At 41.3% G+C, this 18,868-nt stretch overlaps 2 protein-coding genes across 5 annotated transcripts in view; both read left to right on the forward strand.

Moving 5' to 3' along the window:
• Positions 1-2,927, forward strand: part of mmp24 (matrix metallopeptidase 24) — a gene marked incomplete at both ends in the record, with an annotated part of 367,122 nt that extends 364,195 nt beyond the window's left edge. For all 4 annotated transcript variants that reach the window (XM_080548319.1, XM_080548320.1, XM_080548321.1 and 1 more), the window contains 2 exons: positions 40-306; positions 2,587-2,927. In XM_080548319.1, the coding sequence (XP_080404445.1) occupies positions 40-306; positions 2,587-2,927 (608 nt within the window). The remainder of the gene's footprint in view (positions 1-39; positions 307-2,586) is intronic.
• An 8,053-nt stretch (positions 2,928-10,980) lies between these two features.
• eif6 (eukaryotic translation initiation factor 6) lies at positions 10,981-18,149 on the forward strand. Its single transcript, XM_080548329.1, has 7 exons — positions 10,981-11,053; positions 11,537-11,677; positions 13,482-13,567; positions 14,340-14,515; positions 15,421-15,597; positions 17,166-17,347; positions 17,763-18,149. Exons 2-7 carry the CDS (start codon positions 11,571-11,573, stop codon positions 17,770-17,772), a joined length of 738 nt encoding a protein of 245 aa, XP_080404455.1. The 5' UTR covers positions 10,981-11,053; positions 11,537-11,570; the 3' UTR covers positions 17,773-18,149.
• The last annotated feature ends 719 nt before the right edge of the window (positions 18,150-18,868 follow it).

Genomic DNA, 18,868 nt, shown 5'->3' on the forward strand with positions numbered 1-18,868 from the left:
TCAGGTGATTAGATACTGGCTGTGTTTCTGTCCCGTCAGGTGATAAGTACTGGGTGTTCAAGGAGGTGACGGCGGAGCCCGGCTACCCCCACAGCCTGGTGGAGCTGGGCAACTTCCTCCCCAGAGACGGCATCGACACGGCGCTGCGCTGGGAGCCCGTGGGCAAAACCTACTTCTTTAAAGGAGACCAGTACTGGCGTTTCAACGAGGAGAAGCGTACGGCCGACCCTGGCTACCCTAAACCCATCACTGTGTGGAAGGGCATCCCGGAGGCCCCACAGGGAGCCTTTGTGAGCAGAGAGGGATGTGAGTATCTATCTCAGGCTGGGCCTGCAGCTTTTGTCAACATTGGACTAATAAAGTTATACAACTTCAACATTATACTTTGACAGAAGTTATGATATACAATTGACCTACTAAGACCTTGTCCACACCAATATGTTTTTTGGATATAAAAATATTACCGTCCACACGAGCATGTTTATAAAAAATATCTGTATCCACATGTGATACGCATGAACGCAATATAAACGCTGTCATTGAGCATTCCACACCAGTAGTCTGCGATATAATTTTATCCCCGCTGTACATGATAATTAGTACAGTAGGCACATCAGATTCATATAATTGAAAGATTTACAGTAGCTGAATACAGCAACGATACTGTGTGTGTGTGTGTGTGTGTGTGTGTGTGTGTGTGTGTGTGTGTGTTGACAGATTCACAGCCTTGGTCATTCATTAGTATTGACCAGGGGAGGCTGTTGGAGGCAGAAATTAAAGGAGAAATCACACAAGTTCCATACCGTTCCTCATTCCATCCCATGCATTACAATGAGAATTCCTCCCGATTTCTACCTCCGCCACCCTCCCCTGGTATTGACCTCACATTCATAACAACTGAACAAAATTAGCTCAAGTTAATCATGTGTTTATGAATAGCCCCAGGGCCGGTCTGTCTGAGAGAGCCTGTCTGCTGTCCTAGACTACCCTGCTCAGAGGGTTGTCATTCAGCTGTTGACATCTGCAATGACAGTTAGCGCGGGGAGCGTGGCGGTAGATGGGGCAGGAGCTGCATTTCCAAACAGGTCACAGACAGGGTTAATGCTGTCAGGGACTTGTTTGTGCTGCTACAGCAAAATGCCCCCCCGCGAGACTATCTTGAGAAGGATATATCATCATACCATGAACTCCTGAACTCTATCTCATAGAGGACTGACTGGAGAACATGAGGACATGAGAGGTGGCGATCAGAGAGGTGACACGGCCCGCTAGTCCAGAGCTCTGCGTTTTCTTGACGGAATCTGCAGGCGCCGTGGTTGTCGGGGCAGCTGATGCGAGTGTTTAATCAATCAGGGAGTTCAGAGCTCCAGGGTTTGGATAGCTGCGCTCCTGCGGTGTGCTGAGGTGACATCTGTTCACCACAGTCAGTGAACCTCATCTCCAACTGTCTGTGTAAAACAGATAACTACCAGGGTGATATTGTATGTACAGTATAGATCATTGAACCACCTGTCAAAAACAACCACGACTCAGGCTGGATCAGTGTATTTACTGAACTGTGGTTTGGAGAATACAGTATATCAATTGTATTTATAGGAGTATGACAGAACCGGTGAGGCGAGAATCGGGTCTATGTTTAATATAACAGATATAAAGAGCTTACCTTTATCAATAATGTTCATCGATGTCACAAACGATTCATTAGATTCCATTCTAAACGTCCATATAATGTTTTGCTTCGGCTGGTTAATAGAGAGCGAGTCACAAGCCCAGGCACAGGTACTCATCAGACCCTGGAGTACTGATTCCTAGATGATTTGGGCTTATTCAGTCAGGTTTCCAAGCTGATATTCACTCTAAAAGCTGTTGTTTTTTTAGGAATTTGAGATTTTTCACAATGTTCTAGCTCTATTTACTCTGACACAGTAACATATATTCTGATTCTGACACTTCTACAGTCACCCCACAGGTGTTAGCCTTCATTTGATACCAAGATCATTATGAAGGGCCTTGTGATTGTGGAGATATTCTATATTCACGGTGGGCATGTCATTTCGAGCAGAAAACCTGAAAAATAGGGCCGATAAGAACAGAATTGTACTGAAAGGAGCAATTTGTAACATTAAAGCTTTCTAAAAGCTTTCTAATATAACTATGTTAAACGTGATCAGGGAATTAGATGGCTTGAAAGGAATATTGAATATGTTCTTTCGATCCCGAAAAGCATTTAATATAAATGTGTTTTAGAGTGTCTAGAAATACAAAAATGTTGTTACTGATTTTCGCCTTTCTGTCCCTGGTGGCTGACTCTTCGAATCATGCGTGCATGCAGAAACAGCAAGTCCATTAAGGGGGTTATATCATTATTAGGGACTTGTTTGTGAAACTTCTAAATGAATTGGTCCTTGGTGGCGAGAGGTGGCAGATTTATAACAGACTTAAGCCCTGCTCCTTTATGTACAAGTTGCTTTCAGATAAATGTTTGTGTTTTTTACATTTGTTAGGGTAGGAAAACGATTTTACTGTAGGTTAGATTAGCAGTCTATACTTACATTCTCTGTCTTTTTCTATTTCCTCTTATTTCAGTTTATACCTTCTTCTACAAAGGCAAGGACTACTGGAAGTTTGACAACCAGAAGTTGACAGTTGAGGCGGGTTACCCCAAGTCCATCCTCCAAGACTGGATGGGCTGCGACCAGTCGGACTTGGAGAGGAACAGGGACGGGCGCCACCGTCCTCTGGACGACGTGGACATCATGGTGACCATCAACGACGTGCCCAGCACTGTCAACGCCATCGCCGTGGTCATCCCCTGCATCCTGTCGCTGTGCATTCTGGTCCTGGTCTACACCATCTTCCAGTTCAAAAACAAAGGGGTGCAGCAGCATGTGACCTACTACAAACACCCTGTCCAGGAATGGGTATGACAGAGACTGCCACCCAGAGCTGAGACCCCATGCCTGTCTCACATCAACATTGGTGAGAAGGGGGGTGGGGGTAGGGGGGGGGTTCAAGTGGGATGGTGATGGGATGTTTCCCCCCCCTTGGACCCTTGACAGGGACCCTTAAATTGACATCGCAAACATGTGTATGTTGATTAGCATGAGGAAGCGAAGGACACTGGGATGCTTTAATTGAGTAAGAACAGAGCCGAGCCGATGAGAACGCTCAGCCTAGCGCTGACTCCACCTCTTTTTTCCACTCTTATCTGGCTGTTTCAGTGAGGGTTGTCTGTCACACTAAGCTGGACCTCCAGAACTGCCAGAAAAACTTTCTCTCAGAGGGAGAAATTACAGCAAGTCTCTCACAGCCAGGAACCAGCAAATCTTTGTCTCAGTCCAACATCAGCTTGTACATGAACTTCAACTATTATCAAAGTCAAATGAGATAGAAAAAAAAAAAGAAACTCTATAAAAAACGTGTACTTGAACAAAACATTTAGGTAGAAATGGCCATAGAAAAAGAATTACCAAGGATCTCTATTTGGATCATTTATTCTTCTTCTTCTCAGTTCCGGAAAACAATTGGATCGTCCAGAGGACCTTTTTTCTCATACGTCACAAAAGACAAATGTCTTCATACTCCTAACGCCTGCCTGTAGTGGTGGATTAACCTTAGTCAGCCTGCTAGAGGAGCCACCACCGCTGTCACAGCCCCAACACAGACTTCTACTCTGGACATCTAGGATGCATCTAGTTAGCATTTAGAGAAATGGTTACCTATTGTTTATCGCAGCCATTGCTTTGTTGTTTTTGCTTTCGACATGGCCTGATATAGAAGAAAGGCACACAGGATGATTCAGAATGCTCGGCACGTAATGGGAAGCCCTATAGCCGCCAGACAGTTTGCTAGAGTAGATGAAATATTCTGAGCCACACTGTCTGGCTCTGAGAGATTGCTCTGGTATGGGAACTCAAGATTCTTCCCAGTTTTGTGTGCTTCTCTCTCTCTCTCTCTCTCTCTCTCTCTCTCTCTCTCTCTCTCTCTCTCTCTCTCTATCTCTCTCTCTCTCTCTCTCTCTCTCTCTCTCTCTCTCTCTCACACACACACACACACACACACACACACACACATAGACTGACTGACCAACCCTCTCACCGACGCACCATCCCAGTCACCCAACCAACCCACCCACCCACCCACCGACACACGTGCACACACACACACACACACACACACACACACACACACACACACACACACACACACACACACACACACACACACACCGTATCCAGAGAGGAGCTGAAATGGCCTGTTTTGTATAAATATCTGGAGTTGACTGTTAATAGTAGACAGGTGAATGCAATGGGCAGTAATCTGTATCATACCTCAGTCCTCCAAGTCCAAGTTCACATGTTAGCATTGATTTAATCTTAACCTTGTTGGGATCAGACTTTCCTAGTTCCTAGGCCTGGGGAAATCCTTTGCTACTGTACAAACGTTTGAAATGAGTGATGCCTCGTACCACGTCAAACCAATCAAATACCTTGCTTAGACGGAGCTCCCAAAAAACTGAATTGAGCCTTTACTTCACGTTTTCTTTCATTTTCTGCAAATTTGCAAGCTCGCATAGGCAACAACTCTGTGCAAAATAGTCCTACCCAGTCGTAAAAGACGACACACATCAACAACAACCATCCATTCTACATGCATGTGGGGGGGAGGGTTTGTGGAATGTCACATCCAATGAAATTGCAAGCACATTCTCCCATCGCTCCGTCCAGTTCAATCCAAACCAGATCGGCTAATCTAAAATTCTCCAGACCTCTAAAAGAGGTGTGAGAAACAATGTGATTTGTAGGTACGGCTATGCAAGACTAACCTAATTAAAATAACCTAATCATGGCAACCTAATCATCTGATGTCTGAGAGCATGCACTCTGAAAGGGACTTAGTATATACCATGCACACTTCCAACACTTACAGTATGTATATAGACAGGAGAAGCAACCTAAGAACAGATAAAGAGGAAATACAGAAGAGCAGATTACTTTGGTTTACAGTTCTGTTTTCTAATTTTTCCAATTCATTTTGGTATCTCTCATGTATCTTCTATTACACCACTCACTTCTTAGACAGAGTTGTATATTAGAAGAGTGGTGCCAATGAAGGGATACATTTTCGAATAACGCTTCTGGAGGCTTAAATAGTTCCTCCGCAAACCTATGGACCAAGTTGCCAGGCAACTGTTTGCTTTGTTTGTCTGGGTAGCCAGTCTGAGAAATACTGCTAATTTAGCTTATCATTTTGGAACTGAATAGATGCTCCAATTTCAATAAAAAAATGTGTTTAGCTATACTAGTAATTTCATTGGTGCCACTCTTCTAATAGTCCACTCTGTTGTAAGGTGGTCATAATGGATGAACAGATGTTCATCTCATGCTTGTTTTATATGAGTGAATAATGAGTTTTGGTCTACGACGTTTTACACATTGTGTATGGTTCTGGGATAATGGGGAAAGCGAAATAATGAAGAACATTCAATTATATTATGGTAGGAGTACATTTAACAGCCAAATATGACCATTTTCACGTCAGTTTGTTTGGGTGTCACTTTACCAGCGCATTTGAGAGCATGTTCATCATATTCGATGTTACTGTAAAATGTATATACCCCACTACACTATACTTGTCCAACTCTGATCTGCTCTGGTCTTCCAACATGTCTCCCTACGATGCCATCTCCATTCTGGCTGTGTCAGTCTCTGCCTTATGCCTCTGCTGGTACTTCTCAAAGTTGTGCCTTGTTGCAATGTGCAGTGGCCTGCGATTTGTTTCTTTCAAGGAGAACACTGTACTTAACAGGTAACTATTGCTCCTCAAGGTGTTTCCCCATCTTGGCCATTGCATTTTTCTTTTGCTCTTCTCCTCCTTTTAGTCTTTCATGTTCTGGTCTGAGTTTGAGCAGCTTTGAGAGACATGGCACTGTATTAAAGCAGACTCCAGTGGATGTTGGCCAGATTGTAACGATTTAAATAACACCCAATGTAGACATAAAGGTCCAGTATGTAGATTTCATCTTAAAATGGTGCCATAATGGCCACGATAAAATGTGACACAGTCTGATCATTTGGTCCGCATGTCGGCAACCAATCAAAATGTTCTGACTTTTCTTTTGAAACACGGAACTACGTTTCAATGTTGTTGAGAATCACAACACAAACTCGCTAGTCAAGCCAAAATACTGCAACGCGATGAATTCTGTGAGTAATCCCCACGGCTCCCTAGTTCAATTTTCCGAAAGAAAAGTCACGAGGACCTAAGCAAACGTGTCACAAATGCTAGTGATTAAGGAATGACATCACATGAAAAAGAACAATCAATCTGGTGTTGTGGCAGACACTGGCCTTTACATACCATGTAAGAGGGCAGCAAAACTACATACTGTACCTTTAAGGAAGGCTTTACGTAGATCTTCAGACTCCAGAGAGGTGTTGGGGGTCTGCTGGGGGCTCGTGTACCTTACTTCACTGATTGTCTTTCTCTATTTTAGAAACTCTTGGCTTGTATGGTGCATATTTTTTATTTATTATTGTTTTACTAATTCACTGGAAATGTGTATTATCCTACACATTTGAGCTATGGTTTGACCGTTATTAACGGCCCGTTGACAAGTGTGAAATATTAATAATGCTTTTTATTTGATTATATAATACTTTTCTGTAACATTGAGTTGACAAAGTTTGGTTGTCTATTCTACATTCTCTTGATGCAACATTTAAGTTACTTCTCCTCATTTGATTGATGAAGATAACCCAATAACCTCTCAGAGTTTAAGTGACGCATGCTAAAACTTGTAGGGAGTGAAGTAATGTTATTTAAAGAATGTTTTTGTGTAACTCCACTATCCATTCTTTTGCGTCTTCAAGGATGGTGGGTTGTACGCCAGGTACAGGGCATTGTAAATACAATGTTCATAAGATGAAGATTGTTCTAGGAAAGCCCTCTGTAAAAGAAACATTTAGCAGATTTTCATGATTAGGTGAAATTTAATCTCATCCTAAATTGTTTTCAATGGCCACAAGTGAAAGAATCTCTTCTAATCCGTTATCTACTTAGCTACCAATAACAGGCTTAAATTGAACAGCAGTCTCTCCAATATACTGTTGATGTATATATATATATATATATATATATATATATATATATATATACTGTATATGTATTCAGTATACTACAATATGCCTGTAGGCCTGCAGCAGAATAGTATTGTCTGAATCGCATGCCAAAATGTCATAGTAATGTCAGTGATGATATGTGAGAAGAACCTGTGCATCCTACCCTGAAAGTAATCTATGGGCCAGGACAAACTGTAACCCAGGGATCAGAGCTGTTTAAATAGCCTCTAACAAAAAACTATGGGAGTGAACTATCCTTTTACTTTTGTTGTTAACTCATTTAATATAACATCTGAACTTTGCAATGCACTTCTACTTCCAATATCAGGAACCTGGTGAGTTTGTTCACTCTGGCAGTTTTTTATGTTTTCCCAAGGGCTCGTTTATTTGCTGAAGGCCAGAAGGGAAACAGAATGTGAACGAGGACACGATACTGCTGTTTCCTAGCTTTCACTAGTGGCCTAATGTTGATAACTCAGGGTACAATGAATGTTCACCTAATCATGACAAAAGGCTAAACCATCCATGTAACTGTGTATGGTTATTAGGTAGTTTGATCCCATTGTACTTGAGGAGCGAGCAAATTAAACCCCATTCATCACATTCTTCATATTCGAAAATGACAAGGACACGGGAGCAGTTCTATACGATTGTTTCAAAGTGAGCTTAATATGCACATTGATTTAATCATAGTGCTTTGAGTGTACCTAACGAGTAGGCAAAACTGTGTATATATTATACTAAAATGTAGAATCAGATCTAACATGTCCACGAGTACCAGTAAACCACAACATGTATTATATCAGGCATGGTTATGTTTGAGGAGAAGTAAGGTGACTTGAAGGAATCATAATAATAATAGCATAATCACCTACAATTGTTTAATGAACACGTGATCAAGGCAAAATGTATATTACTTTTTTAATCTACGGTGGGCCGTGCCTATCCACGTTTCTTTATGTCTTATTTATTCAAGCAGTTTATACTCTTCAAGGAAGGCAAGGGGTCCTCTTGAGTTTGCCTCTTTTATGGATATGCTGGTGGCTATAGACAACAGTAAGCCTTTAACTTGCCTGTTGTTGCCTTTTGTTTCTAATGTTGTTTTTTTTCATAAAAGAATAATAGGATAACACATATCAAAGGTAGTCCAGACTTTTAAGGTAATTACAATATATTGCAGTTTTTAGGATACAACTGATCAAGGGAGATTTGACCAGATATAGCTTTAAGAGAGATTGATTTTTTTTCTTCTTATAAACTCCTGTAAATGCTTTATAATTTTTTAAATAATAATTTAATTTACAGTCAGATATTAAATATCAGCTCATGTAAATACACAGACAAACCGAAGCTTTTGAGGATTTTGAAGATTTTATATTTTTCTTTCTCGCTACCTTGAAGCTTATCAAACAGCACACACTATTTACATTTGAAATGCTTATATCAAATAAGCATGGTTATACTGTTTATGTTTGTGTCTTAAGATATTATTAAACCCTTTATTTACAAACAATCGATCATCTTATTTCTCAACGGGAACAAAGTATCTTTTTATCTTCAGTTTCATTTAACAGTTCCTCACTGTTTATCTAACAATATCACCATGTTAACAAAAAATGTCAATAAAAGTTCAAACTTATTGTCTTGAGTTCTGTGATCACTGGATAAATGGTACATACAGTATACAGGTAGATTACAAACACATTTCCACAGTTCAGTTCCTAACCATGCATGAATTTCTCATCAATTTCAGGCTCTGAGGCAACAAAATGACACGGTTTGATTCAATGATGGTTCGGTTTGGTTCTATTCAATGATCTATTCTCCCTGCCAACTTGAGTCCTACAGTGCCCTCTATAAGCATTGGAAAGAGAAAGCATTTAGTCTTCTTTTAGCTCAATATTCTGGATTTGAATTAAAATGATTATTATGATGTTAAAGTAGAGATCCTCAGTTTTAATTAAATGTTTTATTTTTTCATATTGGTTTCAGATTGGTTTACCATTTATCAATTACAAGCCTTTTCTATACACTACTCCCCTGTTTTCACGACACCAAAAATATAGGAAAATTGGCTTGACAGCTGCTTCTGGTTAGTCAGGTGTGCTCTGTCACATCATTTATGCAGGCATAAAAGAACTGTCACTGTCAAGTATTGATTCTAGGCTTTGCCTTCTGCTATTGGTGTCTGTCAACAGACAAAATACAAAATACAAATACATTGGATGGCGCTTCGTACAGTGGAAAGTTGTGACCTAAAAGTGAAATCCATATCCTGATGATAAGATTTTAGGCAAACAGACCTAAAAAAACCTGAAGATGGCTGCATTACAGGCCTGGCAGAGCATCGCAGAGCATCACCAGAGAAGGGTCTGGGTGGGATCTATAGGTCATAGACCTTTTGCATTTATTACATGTAAAGGAGTGTCGACCAAATACCAAACATGAGTACTTTATTTGGACATTGGAGCCCTGCAATAGGGGAAGGTTGCATGTGCCTGCAATGTGCAATGCATTCCACTGTTGCTTCATGTTTGCTTAGCCTATTGATTGCTGATGTGAATGTCGATATTAAAAGGTATTAGCTAGTAGCCTATAAATGATTTGACTTCACATGCAATGAATAGAACCCAATAAGAGCCCTGCCTCTCTGTTCTGATTAGTTGATGGTGTTTCTAGGCAGAAGATGCTGTATGCTGAATGTTTGCCCTGGAATGATGTTCCCCCTGCAGCAGTGACGTTTCACAGGTGGCTGGCTAATGAACGTGTCAACAAACAAGACGTCACGCCGGAGCCCCAACGTGATTGGCTCACAGCTGCTCCAGTTGCTATGCAGGTTTGCCTCCTCTGACTTTACCGAAGGAACAGGGAGTTATTTCACAGTGCTGCCGACGGCACGGTCCACACACATAGCCGCATGAATGAATGAATGAATGAATGAATGAATGAATGAATGAATGGTCTTTATTGTCATTAATACAGTACAGGTACCATACAACGAAATTTAGGAGGGGGGGCTCCCCTGGTGCTAGGAAAAAAATAATAATAAAAAATGTAATAATAATACTAAAAACAAGAAGGGAAAGAGCTGGTTTACATAAATAAAGGCTATATACACTATCCACTATACTATACAAATAAAACACTGTGCTGTACTCTATGCTATGCTATAAATATCCTAACATTTCCTATCTCTGAACCTTATGTGTGAATCATCAATACAAAAGAGCAGGACTGAACGCGGACATCACTGTACTTGCTATTGCATTTCGCAAACTACACCTCAAAGGAGTGCAGCTACAATATAATTATAATGTATTTGCTCTCTCCGGGTTACAGTGTATAAAAAACACTGGCTCGCTTAACTAGCGACAAATGTTAGTACCTTCGAATGCAACAAAAGACAATGTATCCACATCAGAGGCAGATTCAATAAAACATATATTTGTCGGTATCCACATCACCTAGTAATTGCATACAGATGAGCAAAGATGATTCACAGCGATAATAACTGCTGTCATTTTTAATTGCATGCATTCTCTTTGGCTGTGTTCGGAATGGCATACTAGCACACTATTCATACTAGGTATGACATCGATTTTGAGTATGCAGTGCGTTCACACTGTGTAGTATGTGAAATTTGAGTATGGATCTAAAATAATCATGTACCTGGCGATCAAAACGCAAATATTAGGACTCGCGGTCACTCAAGCACCATTCACTACAACGAAAGAAAATTGTAGGATTAACATAACCACATGCAGTATGCTAGTATGCCATTTCGAACACAGCCTTTGATTCACATTGATGTCGTGAACCAATCACAAAATAGTACGAACACGTCATTACGTAAACGCCGATGAGGAAGTGGTGAAACACGTGTGGTGGAAAAGGAATCCACGCTTTTTTGAGAGGCTACGAATCCCCATCAGGTAATGCTCCTGTTATTGATCAAATGTGACATTTCATGAAGATGTAATTGATATGAAATATTAGCAATAGCGATAGTATTACGGATCACTTATTTCTGAGATGATCAGCTAACGTACGAGTTTAGTTATAAACACTTCTGACAACTAGCTAGCTATATTTTAGCTCTGAGTGAATGGCTGCTCATGTGTTTGCTAGCTAGACTAGTGTGTTTCTCACAAGAGCAGCGTAACTATATCTAAATTCGTTCTATAACGTTCGCCGACAGATTGTCAGTTAGCCCCATAAACGAGACAGCAGAACTGTGTTTAGTTCAGCACAGTTCTAGCATAGCTGCCAAGTCTCACGCAATCAAACTTTTGGTGAAACTTGGCAGCCCTGGTTCTAGTCCCTTTTTTGGGGGGCACTAGTTGTAGCCAAAGTGTCATCGGATAGCTAGCTGTTAGCGATGTTCATAATAACGTCTGTATTTCTCTCTTATACAGTGAAATTGTCACCCGTAACTCTTAAGACTTCGACATGGCCGTGAGAGCATCGTTTGAGAAGAACAACGAGATCGGCTGCTTCGCCAAGCTCACCAACACATACTGCCTAGTGGCCATCGGCGGGTCAGAGAACTTCTACAGGTAAGAATCCAACAAGCACAGCCTACAGTCTACAAATTAAACTACAATCATTAGTTATTTAATTGTATTGTACTTACTGAATTGAAATTCTACTTAACCCAACCCTTATATGATCCTGTTTTTCGATGGATTATCTGGAGTATGGTGTTGGTGCTTGCCAGGGAGTTGGACGGCCTTCTCAGCTCACCCGCCACAGTTGAACTGTGATCAGGTTTGTTGAACTTGATCAGTTGATCAGGTTTGACTCCAGATACTTGAACACATCCCAGTATTTACGTTTCCACTGTACAGTAAGCATGTCCATGGCCATGTATGATGTTCATTTGTGTCTTCTTTCAAATGTCCCATACTTTTGAGAACAAACATTTTGCAACATTGGGGGAGTACATCTAATTTCAACTGCCATCTTCAAGGTAGTCACAACAACAGCACAAGTCTTAAGTCAAGGTGAATGCCGTCATATATTTTTTGACTAGGTCTGCCTGACCCCCGCAGTTCGGAGTAGTGCAAAATTGCACATTGCACCAGTGGCATTTCCAATCACTCCCTCGCTTCAACTGTGCTTACTCAGGCTGACAACACAGTGTGCGCTGCGCTGTTCTGTTCTGTCTGTTAATTGTTACTGGCATGTCTAATTAAGTTAACTCGGATTATGCTTACCATCACCAAGTTCTCCCATACTGTTCTTTTGGACTAGTATATTATGTTCACGGTCAAACGGCGAGCGAACTTGGTGATGGTAAGCATAATATGAGGTAACTTGCTGTTAAATTAATGTGAAAATATGATGATAAATACATAAACTCAAAACTGAGGTATGATCACTATTGCGTATGTAACTTACACACACCCAACTGTGCCTGAACAAAGGCCATAGCAACTGCTGCTCTCCCCATCATCTTAGTATTGGCTTATTATTTGATCAGTATCGGCAGTATATCAGCCGATTTTGCTCATAGATTATCGGTGATCGGTATCGGTGGCAGGTGTTTCCTCACCTTGATAAGTTTGTCCTGCGTTACTCTGAACTGCTAGGGGCAGTTGGCAGACCAGACCTGTCCAGACCACTGTTAGGGCTTTCACACCGGCAGTTCCGAACGCCGGTTCGCATTCACGTTCGGAAACCTCCGAACGTTGGCGCTGTCTGGCGAATGATACACTGGTATGAACGCGGGCTCGTTCGCCAGACAGCGCCAACGTTCGGAGGTTTCCGAACGCGAACGAGAACCGGCGTTCGGAACTGCCGGTGTGAAAGCCCTATCTGTTTCTCCAAAGTAGAAGATGAAATGACTGCACTCACTGTGACTCAAGACTTTTGTGTTGTCTTGACTACCTTGAAGACTGCTGCGGGTTGAAATGTGATTACACCCCCACCCAAAATTGCAAAATGTTTGTTCTCCAAGTTCCAGGACATTTGAAAGAAGATAGAAATGAACGTCATACATCGCCAGAGATGGTTACTGTACAATGGAGCCATAAAAATGAGGATTTATTCAAGTATCTGGAGTAAAACCTGATCAAAGTTCAACTGTGATGGGTGAGTCGAGAAGACTGTCCAAATCCCTGTCAGTACTCATAGACATGGATGTGGACATTGCAGCTTATCCTCATATAATATATATGTTACGTATATTATATTCATCCAGCGAAATGGCATGATTGTTTGATGTTTATTGTCCTTTCTATAAGACATTCTTTGAACAGCTCTCCAATAGCCTGCAGACAACAATGTTATGTTTTAGTGTTGGTCAGGTGTAATTCTCGTTGGGGTAATCATGGTAACTTGAAATGTTTATGATTCCAGTGTGTTTGAAGGAGAACTGTCAGAAACGATCCCAGTCGTACACGCCTCAATAGCTGGATGTCGGATCATAGGAAGAATGTGTGTCGGTGAGTACGGCTCTGGAACAGATGAACATTGAAGGTCAGACCGCAATCTGTCGCTAAATACTCAGAGAAACCCCAAAGTGCTGTCATCATCAGAGTTGAACACTCCACTGTCCTTTTGGTAAGGGGGGTGTTCCTTTCGTAGTAGACAACATATAGAGTTCTCCTGTAGAGCTGAATTGCGTCATCAAAACCCCTCTTGCGTTTATTCATGTCAAAATGTGCCAAGAAATATCAGCTAAAACGCTGAATTCACTGGGGAACATTTTAATGCGTTCACTTTCGTTTTTAACACCAATGTCGTTGGCAATCAAAGATAGTTAATCTGGCATTACTATATATATATATATGTTACGGTACATGTGGGAAAACTAGGGTTAGAGTTAGGTGCTACGTCGACTTGGTACATGCTGGCATGTCTAACCCTAACCCTAACCGTAGCACCCTAGCACCTAACCCTAACCCTATTTTTCCCACATGTACCGTATACCCAAATGTACCGTAACATATATATATATATTTACTTTGCCTTGAAATGTTTAGATAGTGCCGCTGGAAAGTTGACAGTGTGGCGCTGCGCCATTCTTCCATTCTTTGGGGAGAGCCCTGACATATGGCCCTCCAGCTGCCAGCTCACACCGCAATGACCCTGCTATCTGATTTATTTTATTGATAGGACATGGATATTCTTATTATTTGCAATGGGATAAATGTAGACCAGCCTCCTAGTTAGCTGGCATGACCACTGAGTTCCCCTGACTTGTGTTCTCTCCAGGGAACCGCCACGGGCTCCTGGTGCCCAGTAACACCACAGACCAGGAGCTGCAGCACATCAGGAACTGTCTTCCAGACACCGTGAAGATCCAGAGGGTGGAGGAAAGGCTCTCGGCCCTGGGCAACGTCATCGCCTGTAACGACTACGTGGCCCTGGTGCACCCAGACCTGGACAGGGTGAGACAGGGAGAGCATGTTTACCTGCCATACAACGCAATCATTCATGTTAGATATATGATCTAACGGCTGTTTCCTGACCCCCTAGTAAATGTGTAGTACTTTTTTTTATTGTGGTCCTCAACTTATGTTGAAAACACTGGGCCTTTTCGAAATGTTATTAATATCTATAGGAAATCTAAGGTTATCTAACTAATAGGGAAGTAAAACGCTTTTGTAAAAATGTAGTCTGTGAACATTACGTTTTCTTGTATGTTTTCTATTCAGATGAACTTAAGTTTAGTTCTGGTTAGCGTTTCATAATTGGGTCTGTAATTAGTCAACTTGAAAATCAAAAGGCTAACAGAGACTAGAAGAGTTGAATGAATGAATGGTCTTTATTGTCATTGCTATAGTACAGGTACCAAACAACGACATTTGGGAGGGGAGTTCATGTAGAGACCAGTATTTAATTAAGAAAGAAAATGTATAGGAAACTGCAAGCCTATTTGCTAAGCCTATGGGAAGTTACAACTTGAGTTCCACAATACACACACCTCAGAGTAGGGATGTCACCGGTTCTGCAGTGAACCACGGTGTCAATGCTTCTGTTTCCATACTGAAAGAATTTACCTCCTGTACGTTTACCGGTTCACCGTTGTTACTGCTTAACATAGTCCTAAAACTACTATTCCCAGCATTCTATTGTGAAAACTAACAGCTGCAGGTCATAAGCGTCATGCTTGAGAATCTTGTTTACTGAGTCTTGCAGGTAAAGTTAGCAACAATTTTTCACAATGTAGACCATAAAGAATAATAATAATTTTTAAAAAAGCCTTTCTGTTTAGTATGTGGTCATTTAGGGTATAAATTGTGTGCTGCTGAGCAGATGACCTGTCCTGACCACATGTCCTCTGCTGCTGTAGGAGACAGAGGAGATCCTGGCAGACAGTCTGAAGGTGGAGGTGTTCCGTCAGACAGTAGCGGAGCAGGTCCTGGTGGGGAGCTATTGCACCTTCAGTAACCAGGGAGGGCTCGTCCACCCCAAGACCTCCATAGAAGACCAGGATGAGCTCTCCTCCCTCCTCCAAGTGCCTCTGGTGGTGAGTTGATACAAGTGCTTCTGGTGGTGGTATTTGCTGTGATGATTGCCTGTTGTTGGTACTAGGGTGGCTAAATGCCAAACATTTAATAAAAATGTTAATGCATGCTGAAACAACAAGATAACTAACATAAGATAATATTTTCATATCACTGGATTCTGGTATTGCTGGATTCGACAGTGCCCTCCTTAAGTAATGGGAAATGGAAGCATTTCTTCTTCTTCTTCTTTTGGCTCTATACTCTTGATTTGAAATCAAACGATTATTATAGTCAAAGTAGACATTCTCAGCTTTAATTCAAAGTTTTTCTTCAGATTGGTTTTTACCATTTAGGGTTTTTAAACATACTCCACTCTTTTCAGGGTATCAGAGGTATTGGTAAAAAAAAAAAAACTTCAAAATGAAGCACTCGTGTTTAGTATTTGGTCAAAAATCCTTTGCATGCGATATGCAAGGTGGTATGTCAAGGATTTTGGCCAGTTCCTTTTTTTTCTCCACATTACATGGTTATCTTTCTCATCTGCCCACAATACTCTTTCTCGAGCTCTGTGACCTGACCATCCTTTTTGAGGCTAACTAGTGGTTTACACCTTGCAGTGGAGCCCCTGTAGTTTGGCTCAGACGTATTCTGCGGATGGTAGTCTCTGACACACGCCTACCTCCTGGAGAGTGTTCCTGATCTGTGGGACAGATGTTTTGGGTTGTCTTAATTATGGGGAGCATTCCTCTGTCATCCACTGAAGAAGTCTGCCATTTGCCTGTCAGGCTGTTTGCGACTGCTGAGCTCACCAGTTTTTATTCTTTTGGATGATGTTCCAAACTGTTATTGTTGGCAAGCCTAAGGTTTTGGATGTGTTTATGATGGTGTATATCTGATTTCTCAGCCCAATAATGACTTCCTCGACTTGCATTGAGAACTAATCGGTCCTGATGTTGACACACCAATCGCAAACACCAAAGGCCAAATGCAAAGCCTAGAATCTACTAACTAGACATTGACAGCTCTGTTTTGCCTGCAAATGATGTGACGGAACACACTCGACGAACCAGAAACACACGTCAAGCCAATATGATAATGATTTGATGATTTGATTGTTAAATACTACTAGTTCCTTGACATAGGAGGACTGTATAAAAAGGGGTGTAATTTCTAAAGGGTGAAAACATTGAATAAAAGCTGAGAATCTCTCCTTGAACCTCGTAGTATTTTTCATTTTTTTACAGAGCTAAAAAGACAAAATACTTCCTCTTTCCAATATTATGGAGGGCACTGTATCACTGTATATGGTTAATATGAGGCAAATACAATGCTTTTTTTTTTTTTTTTTTACAAATTAATGTGTACAGTTCTGTTTAGTCAGAACTTAAAACTATTTAATGGTTTTCACAGATGATTACTTAAACCTGGTCATGTAAAAATGTTTTACTGTGAATTTTAAATTCATCAATCTAATTTCAGCTCACCTTCTAGTTGACTGCCTGAATGCCTGTCCCTGGTGTTGACCACAGTGTTGGTGTTGCTGTGTGGAGTCGTACCCTGATCCTCCGACACTCTTGTCATCCCACAGGCAGGAACTGTGAACCGGGGAAGCGAGGTCATCGCAGCCGGGATGGTGGTCAACGACTGGTGTGCCTTCTGCGGCCTGGACACCACCAGCACAGAGCTGTCCGTCATCGAGAGTGTGTTCCGTCTGAGCGAGGCCCAGCCCAGCGCCATCGCCACCACCATGAGGGATTCCCTCATTGACAGGTCAGCCCTCTGAACCATGACACTCAGTATTAAACCGGGGATGGAACAGTAGAGGCAATCAAGGGTTCAAGAAAGTGGTTGCAGTACCGTAAATTGAATTGGTTGATTTCCAACTTAATTCAAATAATTTACCCATCTCTCTACCACCTATCACCAATTTAAGTGTAAATGTTAGAAGTCACTTGTGTGCATATTCTTTGTAGTTAATGTAACTGATCTGTTCAACTTTGAAATTGTGTTTGCAGTCTTTGCTATGGCGTCTAACATGCACTTTTACAATAGTGATACTTTTCATAACTGATATCCTGAAGTCTGTTAGTACTTCTTCATGACACTGACACACATCATCAGACTACAAATGTTAATAACAGCTCATACAACATGTGTAATGTCAAATCATGTCTCTCTGTTCCAGCCTCACATAAAGCGTGTCCAGTCCACCATTGGATCTCCGATGCCGAATGAATGCTGCTGGACACCTCTTCCCATTTGCCTGATACCTGCTCTGCTCAGCATTGGATATATCTGTTGTAGAAGTGCCATGCTGGACAGAATACATCCTTAACTTTGTACAATAATGTTTGAATTGTCATACTGGCAGTTGTCCAATTTAAAACATCTGATGTTGGATGCCAGGTTTTAACTTTAACTAGACTGCACCAATAGGACAACAGTTCCCTAACAGGAAATGAGGTGGAACAGTGAAGTGGAAAATGTACATTATTTTTACTCCAGTCTTTGTGTCATTGCCAATTGCTTTGAATAAAGTCTTGCATGGCAAACAGAATTTTTTTCTTGATTACTTGACCATATTTAACTTTTAAAAATCATAAACACAACACATAGGGCTGTCACAGTAACTGTGCCAAGCCACCCACAGGGTTATACCCAAAGAACTGCCATTGTTGCCCCTCCCCCCCTACTTTCTTTTTTAAAATTAAAAAAAGTTTCAGAATGTATGTAATAGGCACAAACTGATGTTGCAAAAGGTCAAAACTATAGCTGCATTTACTTCCCTGTGTTTAAATGAGTCCTCTTGCTCTTCTATATTTAACCTACTCCACATTTTCATAGCCTTATCGTAACATGTATTCTTACCAGTAGCAGCTAGTCAAAACCATATCATTTACTGCTTTTTATAAAGCGATAAAAGTGAGCAGAATTAAGTTCAGCCTACTGGTCCGGCCCTCCACAATAGTCCCGGTTTCTCATGTGGCCCATTGTGAAAATTAATTGCCCACCCCTGGTATAGACCCTAGGCCTAATGGATTTATTAGCCCCCCCACTCAGTATCACCACCAGCCGCCACTGCATGTATCTGATAAGGCAAATCATTATCTTTTCAAACATCCTTCACAGTTCTTTTCACCACCTTGTGGTGGCTTTCAGCAGCATTTCTTACTGGATATAAGGTGAGGCAACAGTTTTGAAGTGCAGCGGTGGTGTGCAGGTTAAACCCCTGCCTGCTGTAAATTATTTTTACTTAAAAAAGCAGTTAAGAAGACATTTCTTTTAAAGAAC

Source organism: Nansenia antarctica, assembly GCF_963989245.1.
Source record: "Nansenia antarctica genome assembly, chromosome: 18".
In the NCBI taxonomy this organism is placed as follows: Eukaryota; Metazoa; Chordata; class Actinopteri; order Argentiniformes; family Microstomatidae; genus Nansenia; species Nansenia antarctica.